A 25817-nucleotide genomic window follows, 5' to 3' on the forward strand; every position below is an offset into this window, starting at 1 on the left:
AAGTAATTAAGCTCTCGTGAATTATTTTTTAAAGTTTACAACCTATTTTTTGCTAAGCAGTTTAGGTGTAACTTCTTAAAGATTCTATAAGGCAGGTGGTTTACAATATTATGTGGTAAAATGCCTTGAATCTGATGTTATTATAGATTTGTTGCAGAAAAGTGGAGAAATTCTGTTCAGGGTATTAAGAAGATCTCTTCTCATCTTCTAATTTGCAAGTGTGAATTTTAAAAACCTAGAAATAATCTAAATATCCAACAATAAGGGTTTTATATTTTATCTACTCAATGGAATGTCACAAAGCCATTAATAGGTTTACATGTGAAAAAATGTATATAGTCCAGTTATCAATCAGAGTTAAGTATAATAAATTATATTACCCTGTATTTATACTTTAATTTTTTTTTTGTTATTGTTTTTGTTTTTTTGAGACAGAGTCTCACTATGTTGCCCTCAGTAAAGCACTGTGGCATCACAGCTCACAGCAACCTCAAACTCTTGGGCTTAAGAGATTCTCTTGCCAAGTAAAACTGAAAGCTCTTCCTCTTAGAACTGGAACCAGACAAGGTTGTCCTCTGTCACCTTTACTATTCAACATAGTGCTGGAAGTTCTAGCCAATACAATTAGGCAAGACAAGGAAATAAAGGGAATCCAAATGGGAGCAGAGGACGTCAAACTCTCCCTCTTTGCTGACGACATGATCTTATACTTAAAGAACCCCAAAGACTCAACCACAAGACTCCTAGAAGTCATCAAAAAATACAGTAATGTTTCAGGATATAAAATCAATGTCCACAAGTCAGTAGCCTTTGTGTACACCAATAACAGTCAAGATGAGAAGCTAATTAAGGACACAACTCCCTTCACCATAGTTTCAAAGAAAATGAAATACCTAGGAATATACCTAACGAAGGAGGTGAAGGACCTCTATAAAGAAAACTATGAAATCCTCAGAAAGGAAATAGCAGAGGATATTAACAAATGGAAGAACATACCATGCTCATGGATGGGAAGAATCAACATTGTTAAAATGTCTATACTTCCCAAAGCAATCTACCTATTCAATGCCATTCCTATCAAAATACCAACATCGTACTTTCAAGATTTGGAAAAAATGATTCTGCGTTTTGTATGGAACCGGAAAAAACCCCGTATAGCTAAGGCAGTTCTCTGTAACAAAAATAAAGCTGGGGGCATCAGCATACCAGATTTTAGTCTGTACTACAAAGCCATAGTGCTCAAGACAGCATGGTACTGGCACAAAAACAGAGACATAGACACTTGGAATCGAATTGAAAACCAAGAAATGAAACTAACATTTTACAACCACCTAATCTTTAATAAACCAAACAAGAACATACCTTGGGGGAAAGACTCCCTATTCAATAAATGGTGTTGGGAGAACTGGATGTCTACATGTAAAAGACTGAAACTGGACCCACACCTTTCCCCACTCACAAAAATTGATTCAAGATGGATAAAGGACTTAAATTTAAGGCATGCAACAATAAAAATCCTCCAAGAAAGCATAGGAAAAACACTGGAAGATATTGGCCTGGGGAAAGACTTCATGAAGAAGACTGCCATGGCAATTGCAACAACAACAAAAATAAACAAATGGGACTTCATTAAACTGAAAAGCTTCTGTACAGCTAAGGAGACAATAACCAAAGAGACAACCTACACAATGGGAAAGGATATTTGCATATTTTCAATCAGACAAAAGCTTGATAACTAGGATCTATAGAGAACTCAAATTAATCCACATGAAAAAAGCCAACAATCCCTTATATCAATGGGCAAGAGACATGAATAGAACTTTCTCTAAAGACGACAGACGAATGGCTAACAAACACATGAAAAAACGTTCATCATCTCTATATATTAGAGAAATGCAAATCAAAACAACCCTGAGATATCATCTAACCCCAGTGAGAATGGCCCACATCACAAAATCTCAAAACTGCAGATGCTGGCGTGGATGTGGAGAGAAGGGAACACTTTTACACTGCTGGTGAGACTGCAAGCTAGTACAACCTTTCTGGAAGGAAGTATGGAGAAACGTCAAAGCACTCAAGCTAGACCTCCCATTTGATCCTGCAATCCCATTACTGGGCATCTACCCAGAAGGAAAAAAATCCTTTTCTCATAAGGACACTTGTACTAGACTGTTTATTGCAGCTCAATTTACAATCGCCAAAATGTGGAAACAGCCTAAATGCCCACCAACCCAGGAATGGATTAACAAGCTGTGGTATATGTATACTATGGAATACTATTCAGCCATTAAAAAAAATGGAGACTTTACATCCTTCGTATTAACCTGGATGGACGTGGAAGACATTATTCTTGGTAAAGCATCACAAGAATGGAGAAGCATGAATCCTATGTACTCAATTTTGATATGAGGACAATTAATGACAATTAAGTTTATGGGGGGGGAACAGAAAGAGGGAAGGAGGGAGGGGGGTGGGGCCTTGGTGTGTGTCACACTTTATGGGGGCAAGAGGGACTTTACCTAACAATTGCAATCAGTGTAACCTGGCTTATTGTACCCTCAAATGAATCCCCAACAATAAAAAAAAAAAAAAAAATTTTAAAAGAGATTCTCTTGCCTCGGCCTCCCAAGTAGCTTGGACTAGAGTAGGCACCCACCACAATGCCCAGCTATTTTGTTGTTGTTGTTGCAGTTGTCATTGTTGGTTAGCAGGCCCGGGCCAGGTTCAAACCTGCCAGCCCTGGTGTATGTGGCTAGTACCCTAACCACTGAGCTATGGGCGCCGAGGCCTATACTTTGTTTAAAACTTCAAAGTGACTGGGCTCAGTGGCTCATGCCTATAATCCCAGCATTCTGGGAGGCGGAGGAAGGCAGATCTCCTGAGCTCACGAGTTCCAGATGAGCCTGAGCTAGAGTGAGACCCCACCGCTAAAAGAATAGCTGGGCATTGTGGTGGGTGCCTATAGTGCCAGGTACTCCAGAAGCTGAGGCAACAGAATTACTTGAACCCAGGAGTCTGAGGTTGCTGTGAGCTATGATGCCATGGCACTCTATCAAGGGTGACAAAACAAGACTCTGACTTAAACTCCCCCCCCCCCCAAAAAAAGCAATCTTCAAAAGTATGTAAGTGAAGAGAAAATGAGAGGAAACATACAAAATTGTAATATGGTGGGCAGTGAGCCTGTAAGTACTTCCTATTTTCCAAAACTTCTTTAATATAAAAAACTTAATTTTACTTCATTAATCATATTGCTACTTTCAATGACAATGCTGCTATCTCTAAGAAAGCTGTGAATACTTTTTAGTTGGAAAGCTTAAATCCACAGTTACAATGGAAAGCACTTCCCACCGTTTACATTCTCAACATCCTTACAGATAATAAGACATCACTCTACCTCCAAACACGGATGGCCCTTCGTAGGCTGGTCGGTCAGATTTCCGGTCATAGGATGGCCTATCAAATCCCCCTCTTCTGGATGAGGAATGGTCTTTTTTGTCTCGGTATGACTGAGCCCTAGATGGTATAACAGGAAGTATTCTGGTAAATGAGAAATAATTGGAGGTCCCTGCTTTATAATGTAATACCACTATCTGTGTGATTTTAACTACGGGCAGTTGCTCTACATAGTCAATATTTACATATTGGTATTGTATTATATTTTTATTTCACTATACCTTATAATCACACATCTAAAAACCTCATGAACTGCCAAAAGAAATTATCATACTTGTTTAGTAACTAAGTAACGATTGCACCTTTATCAATAACACCATTTCCATTCCTTTCTAACTATCTCCATTTCCCATTTAATTCTTCAGAATTCAAGCTAGCAACTCAAGCACCTACATTCCTGAAAATTGGTCCAAAATTGCTCTTCCCTCTCCAAATTATGTGCACACCTGCATGAGAAGAGTATATCATTTACTAAATTTCCCTTAGAAACACTTTTGCTAAAATTAAATACAACATCTGGTCATTTGCACACTAAGCGAAGATATTTTTCATAGCATACCTATCATCTCGGGGTCGGCGTTCTCTGTCAAATCGATCTCGGTCATAGTCAATAACACCACGATCCCGGTCTCGATCTCTGTGTGTCTCACGATCCCTTTTAAAATCTCGATGATCTGCTATAATATTACTCTGACGATCAAAATAAGGCTCACGGTCTCTATCTCTATCGTAGCGATCACGCTGGCCTGGATGCTCTATAAAAACAATCAGTACAAAATCAAAACCATATGTCTGTTTTTCTTAGAGTAGAAAAGTATAAATCTAACTTTAGAACTAGTATAAACCGCTGCCCTAAATTCAACTTAAGAATCTTCTAGCTATATTTTTTATTTATTTTTTATTGTTAAATCATAGCTGTGTACATTTGTGCAATCAAGGGGTACAATGTGCTGGTTTCGCATACAATCTGAAATATTCTCATCAAACTGTTCAACGTAGCCTTCATGGCATTTTCTTAGTTATTGTATGTAGACATTTGTATTCTTCATTTAGTAGGTTTCGCCTGTACCCATTCTAAGATGCACCCTAGGTGTGGCCCCACCCATAACCCTCCCTCCACCCTGACTTCTCCCCTCCCTTCCCCTCCCTTGGCCCTTTCCCCATATTCTTGTGCTGTAGTCGGGTTATAGCCTTCATATGAAAGCTCTAAATTAGCTTCATAGTAGGGCTGAGTACAGTGGATACTTTTTCTTCCATTCTTGAGATACTTTGCTAAGAAGAATCTCTTCTAGCTATATTAAAGGGAGGCCCGCCCAGATAATCTCACCATAAGGAAAATCATCTGATAATTAGGCCCTAAAATGTTTAAAAATACTGTTCTCTCTGGGAATCCTACCTGTCTCAAAAGTTGATCTTTCAGGTAGTGGGTCTGGGCGGAGAGTTATTCTTTCTCCATAGGGAATCTGTTCAACTTTATTAGTGGATATATCTGGTAAATAAAACCAGGGATAAAACACTGTAATAGTAAAACTTAAGAAAGCTAAACTGAAGCTAATAATTCCTGTGGTATCTTAAATATAAGTTCACCACCATTACTCACCTCGGCCATGGCCATAATCAACAGTCTGCTGCACTGGTGGTGGTTTGGACATGGGTGGCATACCCATAGGCATTGGGCCAGGAGGGGGAATAGAAGAGTGAACAGGTGGGGGTGGTAATACTGGAGCAGGTGGAATTGCTGCAGAATCTGACTTAAATTCTGAATTCAGTCCTTGTTCATCATTTGTATCCCAAAGCCCATAGAAAGAATCTTCATCCCACCGTTCCTGTTCCACAGCTGAAGCCTGTGGCTTTATCACTGGAGGAGGAGGAGGTGGAGGAGGAGGAGGTGGAGGAGGTGGTATTGGGACAGGCGGCCTGGTCACAGGAACAGATGATCTTGGTGGAGCAGAGGGTCTTACAATGGAACCTGGTGGTTTACCCATAGGAGGGGGTGGTCTATAGGTCCCTGGAGGCTAGAGAACAGAGCAAATGGCTTAGTGGATGAGCACAATACCATGTTTTCATAGATCAGAGGAAGTTAAAAATGTGGTTCTTGATTCATTTTAAAAAATAAATCGGACTCATTCAAAACTTCATGCTTTAAAAGATATCTTCAGAAAAATGAAGACAAGTCACACAGGGGAAATATATGCAAATCTCCTATCTGATAAAGGACTTGAATTCAGAATATATAACATTCATAACTCAATATTAAGACAAATACTCAAAATATATGTACATATATATATGGGTGAAAGATGTGAATAGATATTTCTCCAAAGAAGATATATAAAAAAGCCAACAATCACATGAAAAGAAACTCAACATCATTATTCATTAGGGAAATGCAGATTAAAATCACAATGAGATAATTTTCATACCCAGTAGAATGGCTGTAATTAACAAGACAGACAAAAACAAATGGCAGCAAGGCTATGGAGTAAGAAGAACCCTCTCAGATTGTTAGTGACAATGTAAAATAGTAGTGCCACTACTCTGAAAATCAGCTTGGCAATTTCTCAAAAAGTCAAATATAAATTTGACTTATGACTCAGCAATTCATTCTGAGGTATCTACCCAAGAAAAATAAAATACATGTCTACCCAAACACTTGAACACAAATATTCACAGCAGCATTATTCAACAACCCAAATGTCCATCAACTAGTGAATGGTTAAAAAAAAATATGGTATAGCCACACAATGGCTTATTATTCAGCAATAAAAAGAAATGAAGTTCTGATTCATGCCTCAAGGTGGAAGAACCTTGAAAACATTATGCTAAGTGAAAGAAGAAAGATGCAAAAGACTATATATTGTCTGATTCCATTTATACAAAGTATCCAGAAAGGCAAATCTGTAGAGACAAAGTGAGTTAGTTGTTGCTTGGACTAGGGGTAGCAATAAGGATTAACTGCCTGTAAATTGGCACAGGGATCCAACTGGGGTGATGAAAATGTTCTAAAACTGGATTATGGTGACAGTTGTACAACTTGGTAAATATGGTAAAAAAAAAAAAATCATTAAATTGTACACTTAAAATGGGTGAATTACAAGGTGAATTATAGCTCAAAGAAGTTACTTTTAAAAAGGACAAAGAACTGCCCTCAACACTATCACCCCCTCTCCTGATATACCACACCTTTTCTATCTTCTCCTTATCCTAACTTAGGTGGTAGCTGCTTAGATTCCAAAGTCCTAGGCCAAATCCAAACCTACCAAATTTCTGTACTGGGGTCCTGCTATCAGTTTAAAACAAAATAAAACCCTCCATGAGTAATTCCGATCTTCACCCCTTGGTTAAGAACCTGTGTTATAAACCATCTTCCTATACTAGAGATCTATCTCCCTCCTCCGTAAGAACAGAAAAGTTTCAGCAAGAGAAACAAACTCTAGGTAGCCTCCTCACTTCTATCCCTTTCAGTTGTCTGGATGACAAAAGCAGTTTGTATTAATAGTGAAGCTGGTACCAACACAGAACATATGTACTATGAAACAAAACAAAGAAACTAAATGAACATTTAGTAATCTCTGCAAGAAGGATGGCCCCTGTTGTGTGCCAGGCTTACATTTATTTTCAAAGTATCACCAGATACCAAGAAAAATGTATTTTAAGGAAATGGTTGCACCTTTTGGCAGATAGGTCCCATCTATTTAACATTGAAACCCAATTATAAAGTGCATGTTATTTTAATCTTTGCAATCCTGATTAAACACTTATTTCTCTTAATTCATTGCCATTTGTTTTTTCTTTTTTATTTATTTTATTTTATTTTATTTTTTGAGACAGAGTCTCAATATGTCACCCTCAGTAGAGTGCTGTGGTGTCACAGCTCACAGCAACCTCCAACTCTTGGGCTTAAGCGATTCTCTTGCCTCAGCCTCTCAAGTAGCTGGGACTACAGGTACTCACCACAACACCTGATTATTTTTTTGTTGTACTTGTTTAGTTGGCCTGGGCTGGGTTCAAACCCGCCACCCTTGGTATATGTGGCTAGCGCCGTAACCACTGTGCTACCAGCACCGAGTCATTTGCTTTTACTTCTTTGACAGCTATTTTAGACTAGATCTAGAGAGCCAACAATATATATTACATAGGTATTTACTCATGTACTGGTTTTTGAGTTGCAAAATGGAGTTGGCTGGTATGTAAGGAACATTATTTAACTGGAAGCCACTAAAGACTAGAGTTTAAGACAAATGGCTATTACCTAAAGGTAAACTTTTTATTAACATAGGGCATTTTCAATTTTGTTAAGAAAATACCAATATAGGACAAAGCTATTCTTTTTTTTTTTTTTTCTGACAGAGTCTCACTATGTCGCCCTGGGTAGAGCACCATGGTGTCACAGCTCACAGCAACCTCCAACTCTTGGGCTTAAGAGATTCTCTTCCCTCAGCCTCCCAAACAGCTGGCAGTACAGGTGCCCACCACAATGCCCAGCTATTTTTTTGTTGCAGTTGTCATTGCTGTTTAGCTGGCCGGGTTCAAACCCACCAGTAAGTGGCCAGTACCCTACCCACTGAGCTACGGGCACTGCCATAGGATAAAGCTATTCTGTCAGGTGCACAGCTATCTAGAGAAGTTTTAAAGATCATAAGATCTGAGTCAGGTGCAGTGGCTCATGCCTGTGAACCTAGCACCCTGGGAGGCTGAGGCAGAAAGAACTCTCAAGGTCAGGAGTTTGAGACCAGCTTGAGCAAGAACAAACTTCTGTCTCTGCAAAAAAATAGAAAAATTAGCTGGGTGCTATTGCACACACCTGTAGTCCCAGCTATTCAGGAGGCTGGACCGGAGAATCACTTGATGACACCACTGTATTCTAGCCAGGGCAACAGAGCAAGACCTTGTCTCAAAACAAAACCCCAAAACAAGCCAAAAAAAAAAAAAAAAAAACCCATTAAAAAATGCTGTGTAAAACCTATTAAATATACCAAAAATACTATTAAATAGTAAATGCTTGCAAGGCTACCAGGGGTGTCCAATATTTTGGTTTCTCTGGCCACCCTGAAGAAGTGGAGTTGTCTTGAGCCACACATTAAATACACAAACACTAATGAAAGGTGATGAGAAAAAAGAAGATCTGTGCATAAATTTCATGATATTTGCCACCACAAATAAGCAAAAAAGTCCTCCCATAATCTGCCTATGGGTCGCAAATTACAGAGACCCCTGGAGAATCATTTGATTATACATGTACTACAGGAATTAGTATATGTAGTACATTTTAAAATGTCAATTTTTTTGAGACAAGGTTTTCCCCTGTTGCCCAGGCCAGTGTGCCGTGGCAGCATCATAGCATTCTCAAACTCCTGATCTCACGCAATCCTCCTGCCTCAGTCTTTCAAGTACCTGGGACTACAAGTGCATGCCACCATGCCTGGCTAACTTTTTCATTTTTTGGAGAGACAGGATCCTGCTGTGTTACCCAGGCTGGTCTTAAACTCCTGACATCCTGCTTTGACCTCCTCAAAGTGCTGGGATTACAGGTGTGAGCAATAGTGCCCAGCCAAAAAATGTCCTTAATTCTTTGACTGAAGTCGCCTCACTTTGCGAATTTAAAATTATTTTTAAGAAGTTATACAAAATAAAAAAAAAAGAAGTTACACAAAATAAGAAATTGATACAAAGACATTCATTAAAGTTGTATTAATAACAGTTAAAGATCAGAAACAAATGTTCAACAGAGGCGGTACCCATAGCTCAGTGGGTAGTCTGAACCTGGCCCAGGCCTGCTGAAACAACAATGACAACTGCAACAACAACAACAACAACAAAAATAGCTGAGCATTGTGGCAGGTGCCTGTAGTCCCAGCTACTTGGGAGACTGAGGCTAGAGAATCGCTTAAGCCCAAGAGTTTGAGGTTGCTATGAGCTGTCACACTATGGCACTCTACCCAGGGCCATAGCTTGAGACTGTCTTAAAAAAAAAACAAAAAAAACAAAAAAAACAATGTTCAACAGAAATCAAACAGTTCAATAAATTATTGTGCATCAAAAATAACATAGCATTTGCCAATATGGAAAAATGTTTAAGATTTGTTAAGTGAATAAAGTAGAAATGTGGATCTATAATCTAGAGCTTCTACTATTTGCTAAGATACACAAAGATAAACCTTATACTTATGAACTCATTTTAGAAGGAAAGATAGACAACAAAACAATCAACATACAATATGATAAAGGCTATGACAGAGACCAGTACAAGATGTTACAAAGACAGACAAGGGTAATCATCTTACACACAAAAGACAAAACAAGAATTAGCCAGTTGGAGGAACAGGAAAGGGAAAGAAAAGAAACTCTAGGCTTAAACAATATGTATGTGCAAAGGAATGAAGAAGTCAAAGAGTCTGGCACATTCACAGGTTTGTAAATAGCTAAAGCTCCATATGGAGGGAAAGTGAAGCGTTAAGAGAATGGAGTAGCAAGCAACAGTCAGCAGAGGCCAGGCCACCTCAGAAAGGACATAAACGGCCATGCAAAAGAGTCTATATATCATCCTGAAAGCCACAGGAGAACACTTAAGAATTTTAAAGCCAGGAGCCACACAGTGAGATTTATATTTTAGGATGTGCCTTTTGGCCAAAATCACATCAATACTGTCTCGAGTGTAGGGGTAGTCCCAATTCCAAAAGGAGATGAAGGAAGCCTTTGGGGTGATAATAATTTCTTTTTTCTTTTTGAGACAGAATCTCGCTCTGTTGCCCTGGGTAGAGGGTAGAGTGATGTGACATCATAGCTCAAAGCAACTTCAAACTCTTGGGCTTAAGCAATTCTCTTGGCCTCAGCCTCTCAAGTAGCTGGGACTACAGGCGCCCGTCACCACATCTGGCTGCCTGTGTAACCATCCAAACTCAAAATGGTAGAACTAAAATGGGTATATGTAAATTATGTCTCAAAATTTGATTTAAAAAATAATTATTTTGGCAGCAAAATGGAGACTGGATAAGAGGTCAATGAGATGGATAGAGATAGATAAAACTAAAATACATCTGAACTAATACAGACAAGAACTGATGAAGGCCAGAAATGAGATTGTGGGGAAGGGGAGGATAGAATGAGTAATATTAAAAAGGTAGTAAAATCAATCAGAAGAATGACTAGGTACAGAGGGATAGAACAGTGGCAAGAGGTAAGCTGCTGACTTTAAAGTTTTGAGTTAGGATGATTAGGTGATCAAGAAGAGAAAGAACAATTTAATGAAGGATGATAATGAGTCCCATTTTGAACATGTTGCATTTGACAGGAGTCATATCCATGGACAGAAACCTTGAAGGTCAGGAGATATGATTTTGGAAGCCAACAACATCATGGTGGTCATTCATGTCAACAAGTGTATGAGTGTTAGATCAAGACAGAAGGGAATACTAAGAAATGAAAAGAGTTAATTTGATAAAATGGTTCAACAGTTCTTTTTGTTCTCATTGTGTTGTTATAATAAAAATTATTTGCAGAATACTTTTAAAGCCCATCACTCAGTTAAAGGTAAAATAATAAATAATGAGGGGTGGTGCTATGGCTCATTGAGTAGGGCAGCGGCCCCATATACAGAGGGTGGCGGGTTGGAACCCAGTACCGGCCAAGCTGCAACAAAAAAATAGCCGGGCATTGTGGCGGGCGTCTGTAGTCCCAGCTACTTGGGAGGCAGAGGCAAGAGAACTGCCTAAGCCCAAGAGCTGGAGCTTGCTGTGAGCTATGACACCACAGCACTCTACCAAGGGTGACAAAGTGAGACTCTGTCTCTAAAAAATATATAATAATAATAAATAATGAGGAAAAAACAAAAACCCGCAAGCAAAACAAAGAGAACTTAATTACTCAATTAAGTTCTTAACATGAACACCCCTTTTACTACTGCCTGAACAGTCCTGGAATATGAACTGGGGTATAATGTTTGATCTTTTCCCCAGCTAAAGGACTAGTAGCATAAAGAGGTAGAATACGGGTGGCGCCTGTGGCTCAGTCGGTAGGGGCGCCGGCCCCATATACCGAGGGTGGTGGGTTCAAAACCGGCCCCAGCCAAACTACAACCAAAAAAATAGCTGGGCGTTGTGGCGGGCGCCTGTAGTCCCAGCTACTCGGGAGGCTGAGGCAAGAGAATCGCTTAAGCCCAGGAGTTGGAGGTTGCTGTGAGCTGTGTGAGGCCACGGCACTCTACCGAGGGCCATAAAGTGAGACTCTGTCTCTACCAAAAAAAAAAAAAGTTGTTTCTGTTGAGGAATGAAACAAAAAAAGAGGTAAGAATACATTATGAAGCCTCTATCTAGCCCTCTCTATATGGAAAACAGGACAATGTGGACATAAAAAATGAGTAGAAAAAGTCTACAACTGTGTAACCATGAAGCATGTAGTTCTGGTATGCTTGGTGTCTTATCAAAACCTGGGGAAAAGGAGTATCTCTGTTATACTTTTGAGCATGTTTTAAACTGTTCAACGGTCTATTACCATAAACTTACTTTCCCAAATTTACATTTTTTGTAGAGGAAATTTATACTTAAAACCAAAAAACCCCAAAGACTATATAAACATACAAAGTAGAAACCATTTCACTTTCTGAGCACATATTCTCCCATACCAGGTACATTCCAGGTCGTGAAGATGTATTCTGTAATCTTGATTCCTGCGGTGGTAGATGGTCAACAATCTGTGGTTCAGACCCAAAGTCCTTCATCTTTTGAAGTTGTTCTTTCTGTTCTCTGTAAACAAATAAAGTTGACATTGTACATAAGGTATGTTTATTTCTAAACGTTACAAATAATATTAAATTTTTAAAAATAGACTTAAAAACCTTGTCCTAAACCCCTCTGCAGTGCCCATACACCACTCTCTTGCTTTTATATAGCTAACTAATCAAGGGTCACGGCATTAGGAAGGTTGAGAACCACTGATCTAGGACATATGAATAATTATAAATTATTGAAGATCTTCAAGGACAGATTCTACAAAGTGCCTCAATAGTCTATTTTAATATTCACATGTCATGTCGTTTTTTATCTAACCAAATGCTGTCTTGCTATTTTTTAAAAATACTTTTTAGACCAGAGGTTGCAAAATGATGGAGCCTGGTCTAAATATGGCCTAGAATTTTTTTTTTTAAGTGTACGTGCATGTATGTAATTTGTACATGTGTATGATTTATTTAATTTTTATTTATTTTTTTGCAGTTTGGTTTTTCAAATTTGACTTTCACCTCAGATGTTAAAATTTGAATTAGCTACCATTATTTACACAGCAAAATATTCCATACACACATTCAAAAAGATCTGTAACATCAGTCCTACATTCCCAAATGCCAACAATCAGCTAAGTGAAGTAGTAGATGCCCATGTTGGATGAAACAACTTGCCACAAATCCCCACAACACCTACAACTGGCCCACTTTCATTCAATTTTGTTACCCGATTCTTAAGGGCATTTTAGTTTATGACCCCTGCTACAGATGATAACAATTGTCAGTCTATACTCTTAAAAACAACACTTCATATTTCTAAAGGTTAATTATGTAGCCCTTTGAGTTTTTTGATTTTTTTTTAAAATTTCTGGTTAAATTCCTTTTACTTTTCCTTATGATGCCTACCTTAAACATGCATAACATACGCTACAACCTCTTTGGACTTTTTATAATTTTCTCCTTACATTCTATAAAGTATAGTGATCTAAATGGACACAAAGTAAGGTCAAACATATGAGATTATTTTCTGCCTCATGTAAATCATATATCCCTTATGAGTTTACACAGATACAACATAACTGACTTTTATCCAACTCTGGCCATTATATCATTACCCATAACCCCATATATTTTAACTATGTTTACGATGCCTAGAAAGAGCTTTAAAAAAGATGATGAATAAGCAACACCTTTTATCCTACATTTCCATGCAAAGCAATAATGAACAAAAAGAAAATTTTAAAAAGAAAAGGAAAGAAACCTTGGCAGCTTAGCAACACCAGTCAGCTTAGTGTTCTTTATTAACAACACACATTTTAGAGTCAGATGGAGTTCAAATGCTAGGTTTGCCATGTATTAGTCAAATGAACATAACCTCTCTGAGCCTTGAGCGTCATTTATGAAGGAGAGATAACACTACTTATCTTCACAGGTATTTGAGACAAGAGGATAAAGATAATATACACTAAATTATTTATTAGCACAGTGCCCAGTACACAGTAGGTGTTAAACTAAAGGTGCCTATAACTTAGAGGTGAACAGTATTAACTAATTGTTCAATGGAATGCTTTCCACATTTCTTCACGAGTAATTTGGAAAAATAAACCTCTTAGCTGTATCTTCTATAGACACAGAAAACCTGATTTGTTCCCTGAGGCATCTGGTCTTTCAAAAATACCTGCAGGTATTTTTCTTCATCATACTTTTCTTTCCTACTGAAGTTTAAGTTATAATTTATTGGTATAATACACAAATGTAGACCAGAGTTGAAAAATGAAAGAAACACAATACATTGGAATCTATCAAAAGCTGTTAATTTATTTTCTCAAAGAACTGCTTAAAATTTTGCAATCTGGAGCCAGGTATAGTAGCTCATGCCTATAATCCCAACTACTTAAGTGGCTGAGCTGTGAGGATCACTTTAGGCCAGCCAAGCGGTTGAGACCAGCCTAGACAATGTATCAAAAGCCTATCTTTAGAAAAAATGAAGGGAAAAAAAAATTAGCCAGGTGTGGTGGTGCATGCCCATAGTCCCAGCTATTTGGGAGCCTAAGCCAGGAGAATTGCTTGAGCCCAGGAGATCAAGGCTGCAGTGAGCTATGATTATACCACTGTACTCCAGCCTGGGCAACAGAACAAAACCCCATTTCTCTTAAAAAAAAAAAAAAAAAAAGAATATATATATATATTACATTACAATCTGTCATTGACTCCTAAATTCTTATCTCAGGATAGAGTTGGTTTAAGGATTAAATGAATTATTATACACAAAGCACTTAGTACAATTCCTGGCCTGGAGTAAACATGCAATAAATAAATGTTAGCTTTTGTTATTATTGCTGCTACATGGAAACATTATGTAGATATCTACAAATAGTTGTCAACGAAAATATCTCATTATGTAGAAACAAATAACATCCTAAATTAGAAATACCTGCTTCTAATAAAATGAAAGATAAAAGATTCCCAAAAGAAAGTATCAATAGTTAGACAATTCTGAGGGTATTCCTGGGTAAACCATTCTTAGGTTCAGCAAAGAAAAATACAGGACTTTCCAAAGTTATAACAAAGATGAACAAATATGAAGTCTATCAGACCTAATATCAAAGATCAAACTGCCTACTGGGAAAAAATGTGGAGGTTACATATGAACCCTGAGAAATCCAGAGCACTGAAAAGTTGAAATTTGACACTTGCAACATGCACAGGCATGGCATGCTAGCCACACATCTATAAAGGCCAAGAACAGCAATCAATTTTCACATCTTAGGGCATACCTTTATAATTAACACATTTCCTAAATACCCCAAAACACCACTGAATGACCAGAAATATAAATTAAAAGCACGTGATAAGAATGTGAAATAAAATAATTCCATTCAAATATTATCACTTTAAAAAGAGCAGTCTGAATGTGGTTTTGACTAAAAGAAATGATCTTAAGTATTCGACTTACCGAAGCATTTTCAGTTCTTGTGCAGCTTTCAAAATGATTTCATGCTGCCTCTGACTGAGAACCATTACCCCTCCAAGGCCTTGGTCAGAGTCTAAGTTTGCATCAGACCTCATCATTTCAGAGGAATGATGTGAGGAGGGCATGTGTTCCGCCATGGGGGAATGTCTATCCACATCAGATGGGTACCATCTGTCTGACAACCGTTCTCTTTCCCAGTCCATTCTGTCAGGAACATAATCTCGCTTTTCCCGCCATGTATCTCCTCTTTCTGGATACTCTCGAATCCTCAACTCACCCCTATCACGGAAATCTCGATCATACCCATGGTCTCGATTTCTTTCTTCTCTCCATCTATCATCCCGATATCTATCCAGAGGTGGAAGAGGTGGGAGGGGTGGTAAAGGTGGAAGAGATGGAATATCCCGTTCATGAAATTGTGATTCTTGTTCATCCAGTGGTCTCCCATAATCTCTGTCCCACTCATTATCCAAATTTCTATCATACATATCCACGGGTCTTCCAATCCGATCCACATCCCTGTCCAAATCCCTGTCCATTTCCCTACTGTACTCCTCATCCATATCCTGATCTCTCTCCCAATCATCCCACCAAGGGCCTCGCCTATCTCCATCATGAGACCGAGATGGTGGTGCTGAGAACCTGTCCTCTCTGTTATATGGATCTAGTGTTTCATCTTGATAGTCACGTTCACACTCTCTCCAGTATCTCTCTCTATCCCAATCAAGTCTTTCTCGTTCCATTGGAGCATTTCTACCATCTAATGGGAACTCTTCGTGCCCTCTCTCTTCTCCATGGTTCCATGGAGTCCTAGGAGGTTCATCTCGGTGATATGGATAATTTTTTTCCCCACCATCTCCTGGTTCTTGTCTGAATGGACCTCTATCACGACCAAAATCTGATCTTCCCAGTCCCCTGTCCCGACTGCCAGGCCCTCGAGGTGGTCCCCTTTCCCTGCTCCCAGCTCTTCGAGGTGGTACTTGTTCCCTACTTCCAGCCCTTCGAGGGGGCCCTCTCTCCTGACTACCAGCTCTTCGAGGAGGTCCCCTTTCTCGGCTGCCAGCTCTACCTCCATCCTGGCTGCCTTGCAGACCACCTGGCACTTTCTCCCGACTGCTTCCAGGCCTCACCAAGCCTCTGTCCCGGCTGCCTTCTCCTCTGCTCATCTTCTCTCGACTATCTTCTCTTCTACCCATCATCTTATCACTAAAGTCTTCTTGCTTGACCAAACCTGGGCCTCGACTGATTGCCTGGCCCCGACCTCTGTTTACTAGTCCTTTATCCCGTGTATCTTCCATTCTGCTTTGCCCAGGACCTCTGTAAGATGAGCTGCTGCCTCGACTGCCTTCTAATCTATTATCTCTATTATCTGGCCGAGATAGCCCTTTATCTTGGTTGTTTTCTGAATGAGGCAGACCAATACCCATAGGTTTAAAATCATTATCTGTAGTTAATGATGATGATGTGGCTACTGCTGGTCCTCCCTCCATCCCCCCTGTTTTTGAGGGAAAAGTAGATTGAGCAGGTACAGGCTTATTTGCAAGGGGTACAGGCTGCGTAACAGCTTGGGCTTTGTCGATTTGAGTCTCCATACTTTGAGAATTCTGGTCCCAATTAGAAGGCTCTATGGGCCCTTCTGAGACTTCGCTTTTAGGTGGCTCTTGTTGAGAGTCGCTTAGATTCTCATTTGATTGAGCCGCCTTGACATCCTTTACATCTGCAACAATGGAAAATGCAGCTGATTGCATTTTAAAATTCTTCTGCTGGTTATTACTGGTGTCTGCTAATGGTTCTTTGTTTCCTGAAAGAGGTTCTGCTTGTGACTTAGGTTGCTGCTGATGTTGCTGTCCAAAAGATGGTTTGGGGCCTTTCCACTGTGGTCCACTCTGTCGAGGACTTAGGGATGTATTGGGCGTAATATAAAATTGAGATGCTGGCCCTCGGGGAATCATTCCCCATTTGCTTTTAGTGCCCTCTGCTGGGTGACCTTCATATCTGGGTCTTGGCCCATCGGGGCGATTTCCTTCAAAACGAGGCCCTTTGGGTCTCGGTCCTTCACACCTTGACCCTAAATCCTCAAATCTTCGAGGACCATCAAATCTACAAGTAAAACAAAAGATATTACTCAAGACAGTAAAGCAGAAAAAAAAAATCTCCATGTAAGAATATTTAAGGCATTTTTGCCTTAGAATCTGTGTATAACAATGACTTGTTTCGTCATTAAACAAATCTTGAGTCACCAATATCTTAGAACCAGTGTGTTAAGTTGGCAGTACTCAGAAGCTTAGGACAGGCTTTGGAAATCATGTCAGTATTACCAAATTTGCTTCAACACATCTCTTGCAGCAAGTCACTGATACACTGAACTGTTAAAAAACAATTATAAATATTGTGATTTAGTAGACAGAAATGTCTACTGATTTTAAGCAGAAAAAATTAACAAATGCCATACCTAACTCTGAGAATACTTTTGGAATTAACTAAATAACAAAAAACTAAGTATGAAATAATTAACAAGAAAATATAATATTATTATAAATATTGCTGGCGCTAGCACTAACATCTTGATTAACTGACAAAAGTTTAAAAACATAGCAGGGATAGACATTTAAAAAAAATCTGGACAGAGCTACGGACCAACTCACTCATTCAGTAAATATTTAGTGCACATCCCCTGTCTGTCAGACACTATACTACATGTAAGAAATAAACAAATAAAATGTCATCTCTGCCCTCAAAGAGTTTACAATCAAAAATCTAAGCATACATAAGAGCCAAGAAGTACAATGACTCAAGTCCATCTATGTATAATAAAGGCAAGAGAATAGGAAATGTTTAAATTGAATTTTGAAAGGTAAATTTTTTGAGATAAAGCTAGTAATGAAACACATACGAGTATATCATATTTGGAAATGCAAATAATTTAGTATGGCTGAAGCAAAGAGGAGACAGAATCAGCAACATGGCAAAGATGGAGAAGTAGAAAAGCAGCACACTCAGAAGGAAGGTAAAGAGGTAGACAAACATCTTCAAAGGAGTATAAAGGCCTGTCTGGCAGAGACTACTACTGTGGTCCTCTAATATCCATCCCCTTTTTTTATTTCAGAAACCGGGTTTTGCTCTGTAGGCTGGATTACATGATCATAGCTTAGTGCAGCCTCAAACTCCTGGGCTCAAGCAATCCTCCTGCCTCAGCCTCCCAAGTGGTTAGGACCACAGGTTCGCACCACTACGCCCACCTATTTTTCCCCCCATAGAGACAGGGTATTGCTATGTTGCCCAGGCTGGTCTCAAGTAATCTTCCTGCCTTGGCCTCTTAAAGTGCTGGGATTACAGGTGTGAGCCACCATGCCTGGTTCACCCATGCCTGGTTCACTGCACGCTTTTTTACAATAATAGAACTTCTTATTGTTAGCTAGACAAGGCTCCCCAGACTAGACCCTCTTTCACAACTTTTTTTTTTTTTTTTTTTGAGACAGAGTCTCACTATGTCACCCTTGGTAGAGTGCCATGGCGTCAAAGCTCACAGCAACCTCAAACTCTTGGGCTTAAGTGATCCTCTTGCCTCAGCCTCCCAAGTAGCTGGGACTACAGGTGCCCGCCACAATGCCCAGCTATTTTTTTTGTTGCAGTTGTCACTGTCGTTTAGCTGGCCCAGGCCGGGTTTGAACCTGCTACCCTGGGTGTATGTGGCCGGCACCCTACCCACTGAGCTATGGGGGCCGCCTTTTCCCAAACTCTCTTGCAGACAGAACTTGTAGCCACGTTCTGGCCAATAAGCTAAAAGTGAAAATGATGTATACATCCCTCTGGGCTATCCCCTCAAAAGAAAGAGCACATGCTGCTCTTTACTATTTCCCTTTTCAAGCTAGTTCCAACATAGTGGTGAAGCATATCGGATCAGGTAAATAAGGGATGGCAAAGTAACACATCAAAGGGAACTTGGGGTCAGACTGTAGAGACATCATATACCATATTTTGCCATGTAAATGTGCTCCCATATAAAACGTGCACCTATGTTTTTTGGCTTAAACTTTCAGAAAAACGCCCCTTGAGAAAGTGGCCAGTTCTCATCCAGGAAAGATGTATCTAGTGAGGGCTAATGTTCCCCTGGTAAATAAACATACAGATTGTACCACCCTCCCACAGCCATCCTACTCTGTGAAAGTTGTTCCTTCCCTCCCTGCCACATTGGGGACCATGGCCAGTGGGGCCAGGAGCATCTGAGGCCACTCGGCCAGGTGGGTCCCTGGGCCCTGCTTAGGGCTCCTGCTCCCCTTCACATGCCTGGGCCTTGGGCTTTGCCCTTGTCCTGTAGGGCCTTAGCCTGCCTCACCAGCCCTGCCACCACCCCTTCCTGATGCAGTGACTAGCAGAAGCCATTCCAGCTCACCCCCATCAGATCCTGGATCTACCTGGACTGGAAACTCAGGCACCCAGTGGACCCAGGTGGACCAGCTTTAGCAGCTCCCAGGAGACCAGCTGGGCTTCCCCTGTGCCCAAGCTGTACTACCCATATGTAACACACATCCCTGTTTCCCTCAAAAATGTGTGTGTTTGTGTGTGTGGGGTGTGCGTTATGCATGGCAAAACAGTTAAGACCTGAGAGAGAATGCACTTCTTACTTGTTAAAGCCTTCTTCCTTTGGATCTCTGTTATAACAGATAAATTAATTCACCTAGTTAAAGAATTTAGAATTACCTTGTAAGGACTGAGAGCCACTAAATATGATCAATTTTTAAAAGGCTACTTTAGCAGAAAAATAGTAGATGTACAGAAGGGGAAAAGTTTAAAGATTATTTCTATAATCTGGGGAAGTGAAAGTGATGCCTATTCTAAGGTAGTAACTAATATGAGGATGCAGAGAAGATACAAGTGAGAAATGTAAAATAAGGTAGAACTGATAGGATTTTTTAACAGGTGGGAATGAAATGATAGTGAAAAGGGAAGAATTTCAGATGATTTCAAGATGATGCCTTTCAAGGCTTTAATGTGAACTATGAGGGTTTTTGTTTCATTTGCTTGGGAAATCAGTGAAGAGTAATAATTCAATTTTAGCAGAATATTTATTTTCCATCCCTGTGAGTTTAAGCTTTGCTAGTCAAAAAGTCTTCATTTCAAAGGGAATACTTCCATCAGGGCACACAATACTGAACTGAAGTTGAGACTACAACTTTACTTTGAAGTTCTGAATCAAGGGTTATTGTATTGGCTGGAGGTGATTAATCCTGACTTTCAAGAGAAAATTAGGTTACTACTGCACAATGGGGATAAGGAGGAATATGTCTGAAATGCAAGAGAGCCTATATAATACCTCTTAGTACTTCCATGTCTTGTGATTAAAGTCAATGGAAAACTCTAATAACCTAATTCAGGCAGGACTTTTCCAAAATGAAGGTCTGGTTCACCCCACTAGGCAAGGAACCTGGACCAGATCAAGTACCTGCTGAGAGCAAAAGGAATATGGAATGGGTAGGAGAAGAAGGTAATTATAAATACCAGCTATTTCTGACTATTGCAAAAATAAGGACTGAAATAGCTATGACTATTTCTTCCTTAATTTGATATATATGTGTTAGAACACATACACACAGTGTACCAAAAAAAGTATATACATTTTAAGTAAGGAAAAAACTGTACTACATTTGTAATACTCAAGTCACATTTGACTTCTGCAATTACAAGAGGTGCTCAACATGCCTTGTATTCATCTTTTGTTTTTCATATATATTGGGTATTACAATTTTAATGCAATTTTTTCTTTCTTAAAATGTGCATACTTTTGGGGGCACCCTTTGTACACAGTATGAACATAAAGTTCATGTGCTATTGCTAATTTAAATAGTTTCTAATTTAAATTGCACACGAACTTTACATCCACCCTGTATAATATATGAACCAAATGTTTTGTTTCCTTCCTTATCATCTAACAAAAAAGTATTAATAATAGTTAACATTTTTATCTCAATATTTAAGTTACAAAATATCAAAAAGGGAGCATGAATCAGCTAGGGGAAGAATGAGCCAATATTACCCCAAAGACAAAAAAGGGACTTTATATCCTCTTTGGGGGAAAGGATTAGTGTGATTTTGGTTTTTCAGAGATAATCTCATGTTATCTGCAAAAATCTCCCTGTGGCCCACTCTAATCAGAAACATACAAGAAAAGGAATCCTAGGAAATATAGTTTAGCCTAGCCAAATTGACACTTTACAGACCATTGTGCAAGAAATTTAAAAATAAATAAACTCACAATAAACAGAGAGAGGTGTCATCAGCAGATGAGGATCTTGTTTTAAGTTCTGAAAGATAAAGACTAAATATGAGTGGTAATTTACAGCGCAGGGAAAAGTTGGAGCTTAGTGTGCTGGGGCTGATAGTAGAAGCAGATAAAATCAGAATAGGACTGCCTTGCCCAGAGAATCTCAAAAAGGGTCAGGATTGGAGATACCAGGGATGTTGGGCAAAGAAAGGAGGAAAACTTGGGGCTAAAAATATGCAAATTAAAATCTATACTCAGAACCATCAACCAGCTCCTCCTTAGGCTGAGTATCTCTAAGTTCTTGTATTTGAGAGTCACCTAGCAGTAGCAGACAGTTCTTTACCCTATCACCTAAAGAGTAAAACCTGACAGGTAAAAAGCTCTTCACACACAAAGCTCCCAATCAGTTCATCTGTGTCTACCACTTTTTTTTTTTTCTTCCAGTTTTTGGCTGGGGCTGGGTTTGAACCCGCCACCTCTAGCATATGGGGCCCGGCGCCCTACTCCTTTGAGCCACAGGCACTGCCGCTTGTCTACCACTTTTAAATATAAATGGAGAGTCAAGGATACCTAGACAGCCACCAAAGCGAAAGAAAGAGATCAAAGATACATGAATAGAGAACATCAATCTGAAGGAAATGGATAATACAAAAAAACAGGGAGAGAACTTTAAAAAAGACCTCAACTTGGGGCAGCTCTCGCAGCTCAGTGGGTAGGGCGCCGGCCACATACACCAAGGCTGGCGGGTTTGAACCCGGCCCAGGCCAAGCTAAAACAACAATGGCAACAACAACAAAAAAAAAATAGCTGGGTGTTGTGACCGGCACCTGTAGCTACTTAGGAGGCTGAGGCAAGAGAATCACTTAAGCCCAAAAGTTTTGAGGTTGCTGTGAGCTGTGATGGCAAAGCCCTCCACTGAGGGCGTCACAGTGAGACTCTATCTCACAAAAAACAAACAAACAACAAAAAAAACCCTGCAACTTGGTATCTCCTGAGACTTTTAAAAGAGATTGTACATATAAATCAAGAACAATCTGCTATTTATAAAAAAGATCAGAAAAAATTTTCTAATGCTCAAAATAAAAAAAATGCAATGAAAGAATTAGAAGTTAAGGCTTGGCGCCTATAGCTCAGTGGCTAGAGCGCTGGCCACATACATCCAGAGCTGGCAGGTTCAAAACCAGCCTAGGCCTGCTCAACAACGACGACAACTACAACAAAAAAATAGCCAGTGTGGCAGGCACACAACAGCACTTTAGCAAGGGTGACATAGTGAGACTCTGTCTCAAAATAAATAAATAAGAAGTTAAAATATCTAAAAGTACACCAAAAAATGAAAGAAAAGATAGAGACAAAGATAATAAAACAGGTCCAAAATCCTTTTAATAAGGAATTCCAGAAAGAGAAAAAAAGAAAACAAGAGAAAAAAATTAATGAAGAAATAACACAAAGAAATTTCTCAAGAGTAGTCCCAGCTGCTCGGGAGGCTGAGGCAAGAGAATCGCGTAAGCCCAAGAGTTAGAGGTTGCTGTGAGCCATGTGAGGCCACGGCACTCTACCGAGGGCAGTACAGTGAGACTCTGTCTCTACAAAAAAAAAAAAAAAAATTCTCAAGAGTTAAGAGACTCCAGTCTCCAAATAGAAAGGACCCACTACCCTGAGTACTCAGTATAATTAATAAAACTAAATAAACAAACAAAAAACACTGAAATTTCAGAATACTAGAGATAAAAAGTTTCCAACAATGGCAAGCAGAGGATAGCAAAACAGGAAAAGAATCAGAACAGCACAACAGCCCCAAAAGGTGATAGAAGAAAATAAATTGATGCCTAAGACTTTAAGGAATAATTATATTCAACATCAAATTCTATATCCAAATTATAAATTTAGTGGAAGGTTAGAATAAATATATTTTCAAGCACGTGGGGACTCAGAAAATTTACCTTCTGCCCCCATTTCCTTAGTAAGTTACTAAGTATGCACTCCAGAAAAAGGAAGCACTAAAGGCTAGACCATAACAGGAAGCTATGAAATTCAAAAGTCAATCCAAGCTATGAGATTCACTCCAATCAAAGAGGACAGACAAGGAAAATGCTATAGTAACAGCCACATGGCAGAACAGGACAGGAAGAAAAAAATCTAAAATGTGTGAGGGTATATAAGTAATATCTAAAATGTCTAAGTGGGCCAGGCACGGTGACTCGTGCCTGTAATCCTAGCACTCTGAGAGGCCAAAGCAGGTGGACTGCTTGAGCTCAGGAGTTCGAGACCAGCCTGACCGAGAGACCCCATCTCTAAAAAAAAGAAAAACAGCAGGGTGTTGTGGCAGGCACCTGTAGTCCCAGCTACTTGGAAGCTGAGGCAAGAAAATCACTTGAGCACAAGAGTTTGAAGTTACTGTGAGCGACGCCATGGCACTCTACCAAGGATGACAAAGACTCTATCTGAAAAAATAATAAATAAATAAATAAAATATGTAAGTGTATGTAAGTCATGAAAGGAGGAGCACATTATTTAGCACTATGAAGTTAGCTACCAAAATAAACTAAAGAATTAAAAGAGGATACCACTGGGAAACATCTAGGGTGGCATGGGGTAGGGGATGGACATTTTGCTATAATATTTTAGACCACTCTGATAAAAATGTAGAATGTATCTCTTTAAAGCTCACAGAGGATTGGTCTTCATCAGAAGGGCACCTTCTTCTAAGACTACAAGAAAGATGAACATGATTAAGTAAAGGCAAAGGCTAGAAATGAGGAGTTTTATTGGGCCTGATAGCCTTGATTTCCTCTGTGAGGCAGAAGGCTAAATTAAAGATATAAAGCAAATACACAAAAATGTTTGTTGAAGGGCGGAGCCTGTATCTCAATGGAGTAGGACACTGGCCCGTATGCCAGAGGTGGTGGGTTCAAACCCAGCCCCGGCCAAAAACTGCAAAAAAAAAAAGAAGTTTGTTGAGGCTGAGAAAGCAGCACGAGGGTAGATGGTAAATGCAAAGTAGTGAAGACTTGGCACCACTATCAAGGGCAAAGGGAAAAGTTGCTGACCAGACTTGTCAAAAAGTATATCACAATGCTAAAGATAGAGATCACATATTTACAGAGAGAAAAAAGTATGCTGTTTTAGGGCTTATGATGGTTTGGTTCCTTTTCTTGAAGTTATATTTATTAATTCAAAGTGCCTGGAATAATAATATCTTGATTCATTCAAGTTGTATAAAATCATTTGCTATGCATTCAATGAAGCAAATATTTTGTATAAAGTAATAAGACTATCTTCCACAATGTACAAGAGTTAGTGAGAAACCCTATCAACATCTACAATCAAATTCCAAAGGTGACTTCCTAAGAAAATTATGAATGCCTTGAGAATTTTACCCATGATTGACATTTTGGTATAAGCAACATTTATGAACATCTGCTGATTGTTAGGTACTGAGCTAAGGCTAGAAATAAGTCATACCTAGCCTCGAGAATTTCACAGTTCATGGGAAGTGTGAGACAAGAAAATCAACAATTAGAACAGAATTTGATAAATACAAGGCATGTTTGTCTTGCTAACCAATGTCTAATGCACTGAAGGATCCCAATATAAAATTAGTGAAGTACTACTGCCCCAGGGCAGGAAAAATAGAAAAGAGTAAAGCAAAATTGGCAGGAAGGGAATTCTAGAAAACAGCATGTGCAGGCAGGAGGAAAGGACAAGGAGAGCAACAGGCACTAAAAGATGTGCAGTAAGTGAGAGGGGCAGAAGAGCTGATAAGGGCAATGCAAGGGCAGGGTGCTCTGCTTTCAGATCAAGTTGCTAATCAACAGCCAAAGGCCATTATTTTATTTTCATTTGGGGAACAGAAAATGTTGATGTCATTTGAAATATACTTTCAACAATACACATAAATAATGGCAAATACTTAACACGACTGCACTTTCAAATTTTCAAAGTTTAAAGATTTGCAAAATGACAGACCATTAAAACCTTTCTCATTTATAAAAGTTGAGAGCTTTTAGGTTTTTGGAATAAATATATTAAGAGATATGTTAAAATTTATATTAAAATAAGCTACCTTTACATCAATACAATGAAATACTATGACTATTTTGATAGTATTTAAAATACAGTAAAAACATGATATACATTCACTAAATAAAAATCACATAAAAATGCATGTACTGCACATTGATTAGGTAAACAGAAGAAGAAATATTTGGTATTTAAATATTTAGAAAATGTTTATTTGTACAGTTAAGTGTTTCATAAACCCCTAAAAAGTAAAATCCTTAGAACTAGGTATAAACATTTCAAAATTTGACACAGAACTCCAAAATAGGTATAAAAACTTAAGAAGTATGCAAAAATACAAATAAATCTTAAACAAGGGTTGTCTGTATCACACTACTTGCACAAACATA

General features: G+C 39.0%; 1 protein-coding gene across 3 annotated transcripts in view; it reads right to left on the reverse strand.

Moving 5' to 3' along the window:
• The window catches only part of YLPM1 (YLP motif containing 1), an 82266-nt gene that overhangs the window by 24759 nt on the left and 31690 nt on the right, over positions 1–25817 (reverse strand). For 2 of the 3 annotated variants that reach the window (XR_008382377.1, XM_053601603.1), the window contains exons 5-10: positions 15126–17243; positions 12074–12194; positions 5054–5468; positions 4850–4942; positions 4013–4208; positions 3395–3513 (exon numbers count right to left, since the gene is read on the reverse strand). Coding sequence is in view for 2 of the 3 variants with exons in the window: in XM_053601603.1 (XP_053457578.1) it covers positions 3395–3513; positions 4013–4208; positions 4850–4942; positions 5054–5468; positions 12074–12194; positions 15126–17243 (3062 nt within the window). In the remaining variant the exon portion in view is untranslated. The remainder of the gene's footprint in view (positions 1–3394; positions 3514–4012; positions 4209–4849; positions 4943–5053; positions 5469–12073; positions 12195–15125; positions 17244–25817) is intronic. The other variant, XM_053601604.1, reaches the window with a different exon arrangement.

This window comes from Nycticebus coucang, chromosome 9 (assembly GCF_027406575.1).
Source record: "Nycticebus coucang isolate mNycCou1 chromosome 9, mNycCou1.pri, whole genome shotgun sequence".
Lineage (NCBI taxonomy): Eukaryota > Metazoa > Chordata > Mammalia > Primates > Lorisidae > Nycticebus > Nycticebus coucang.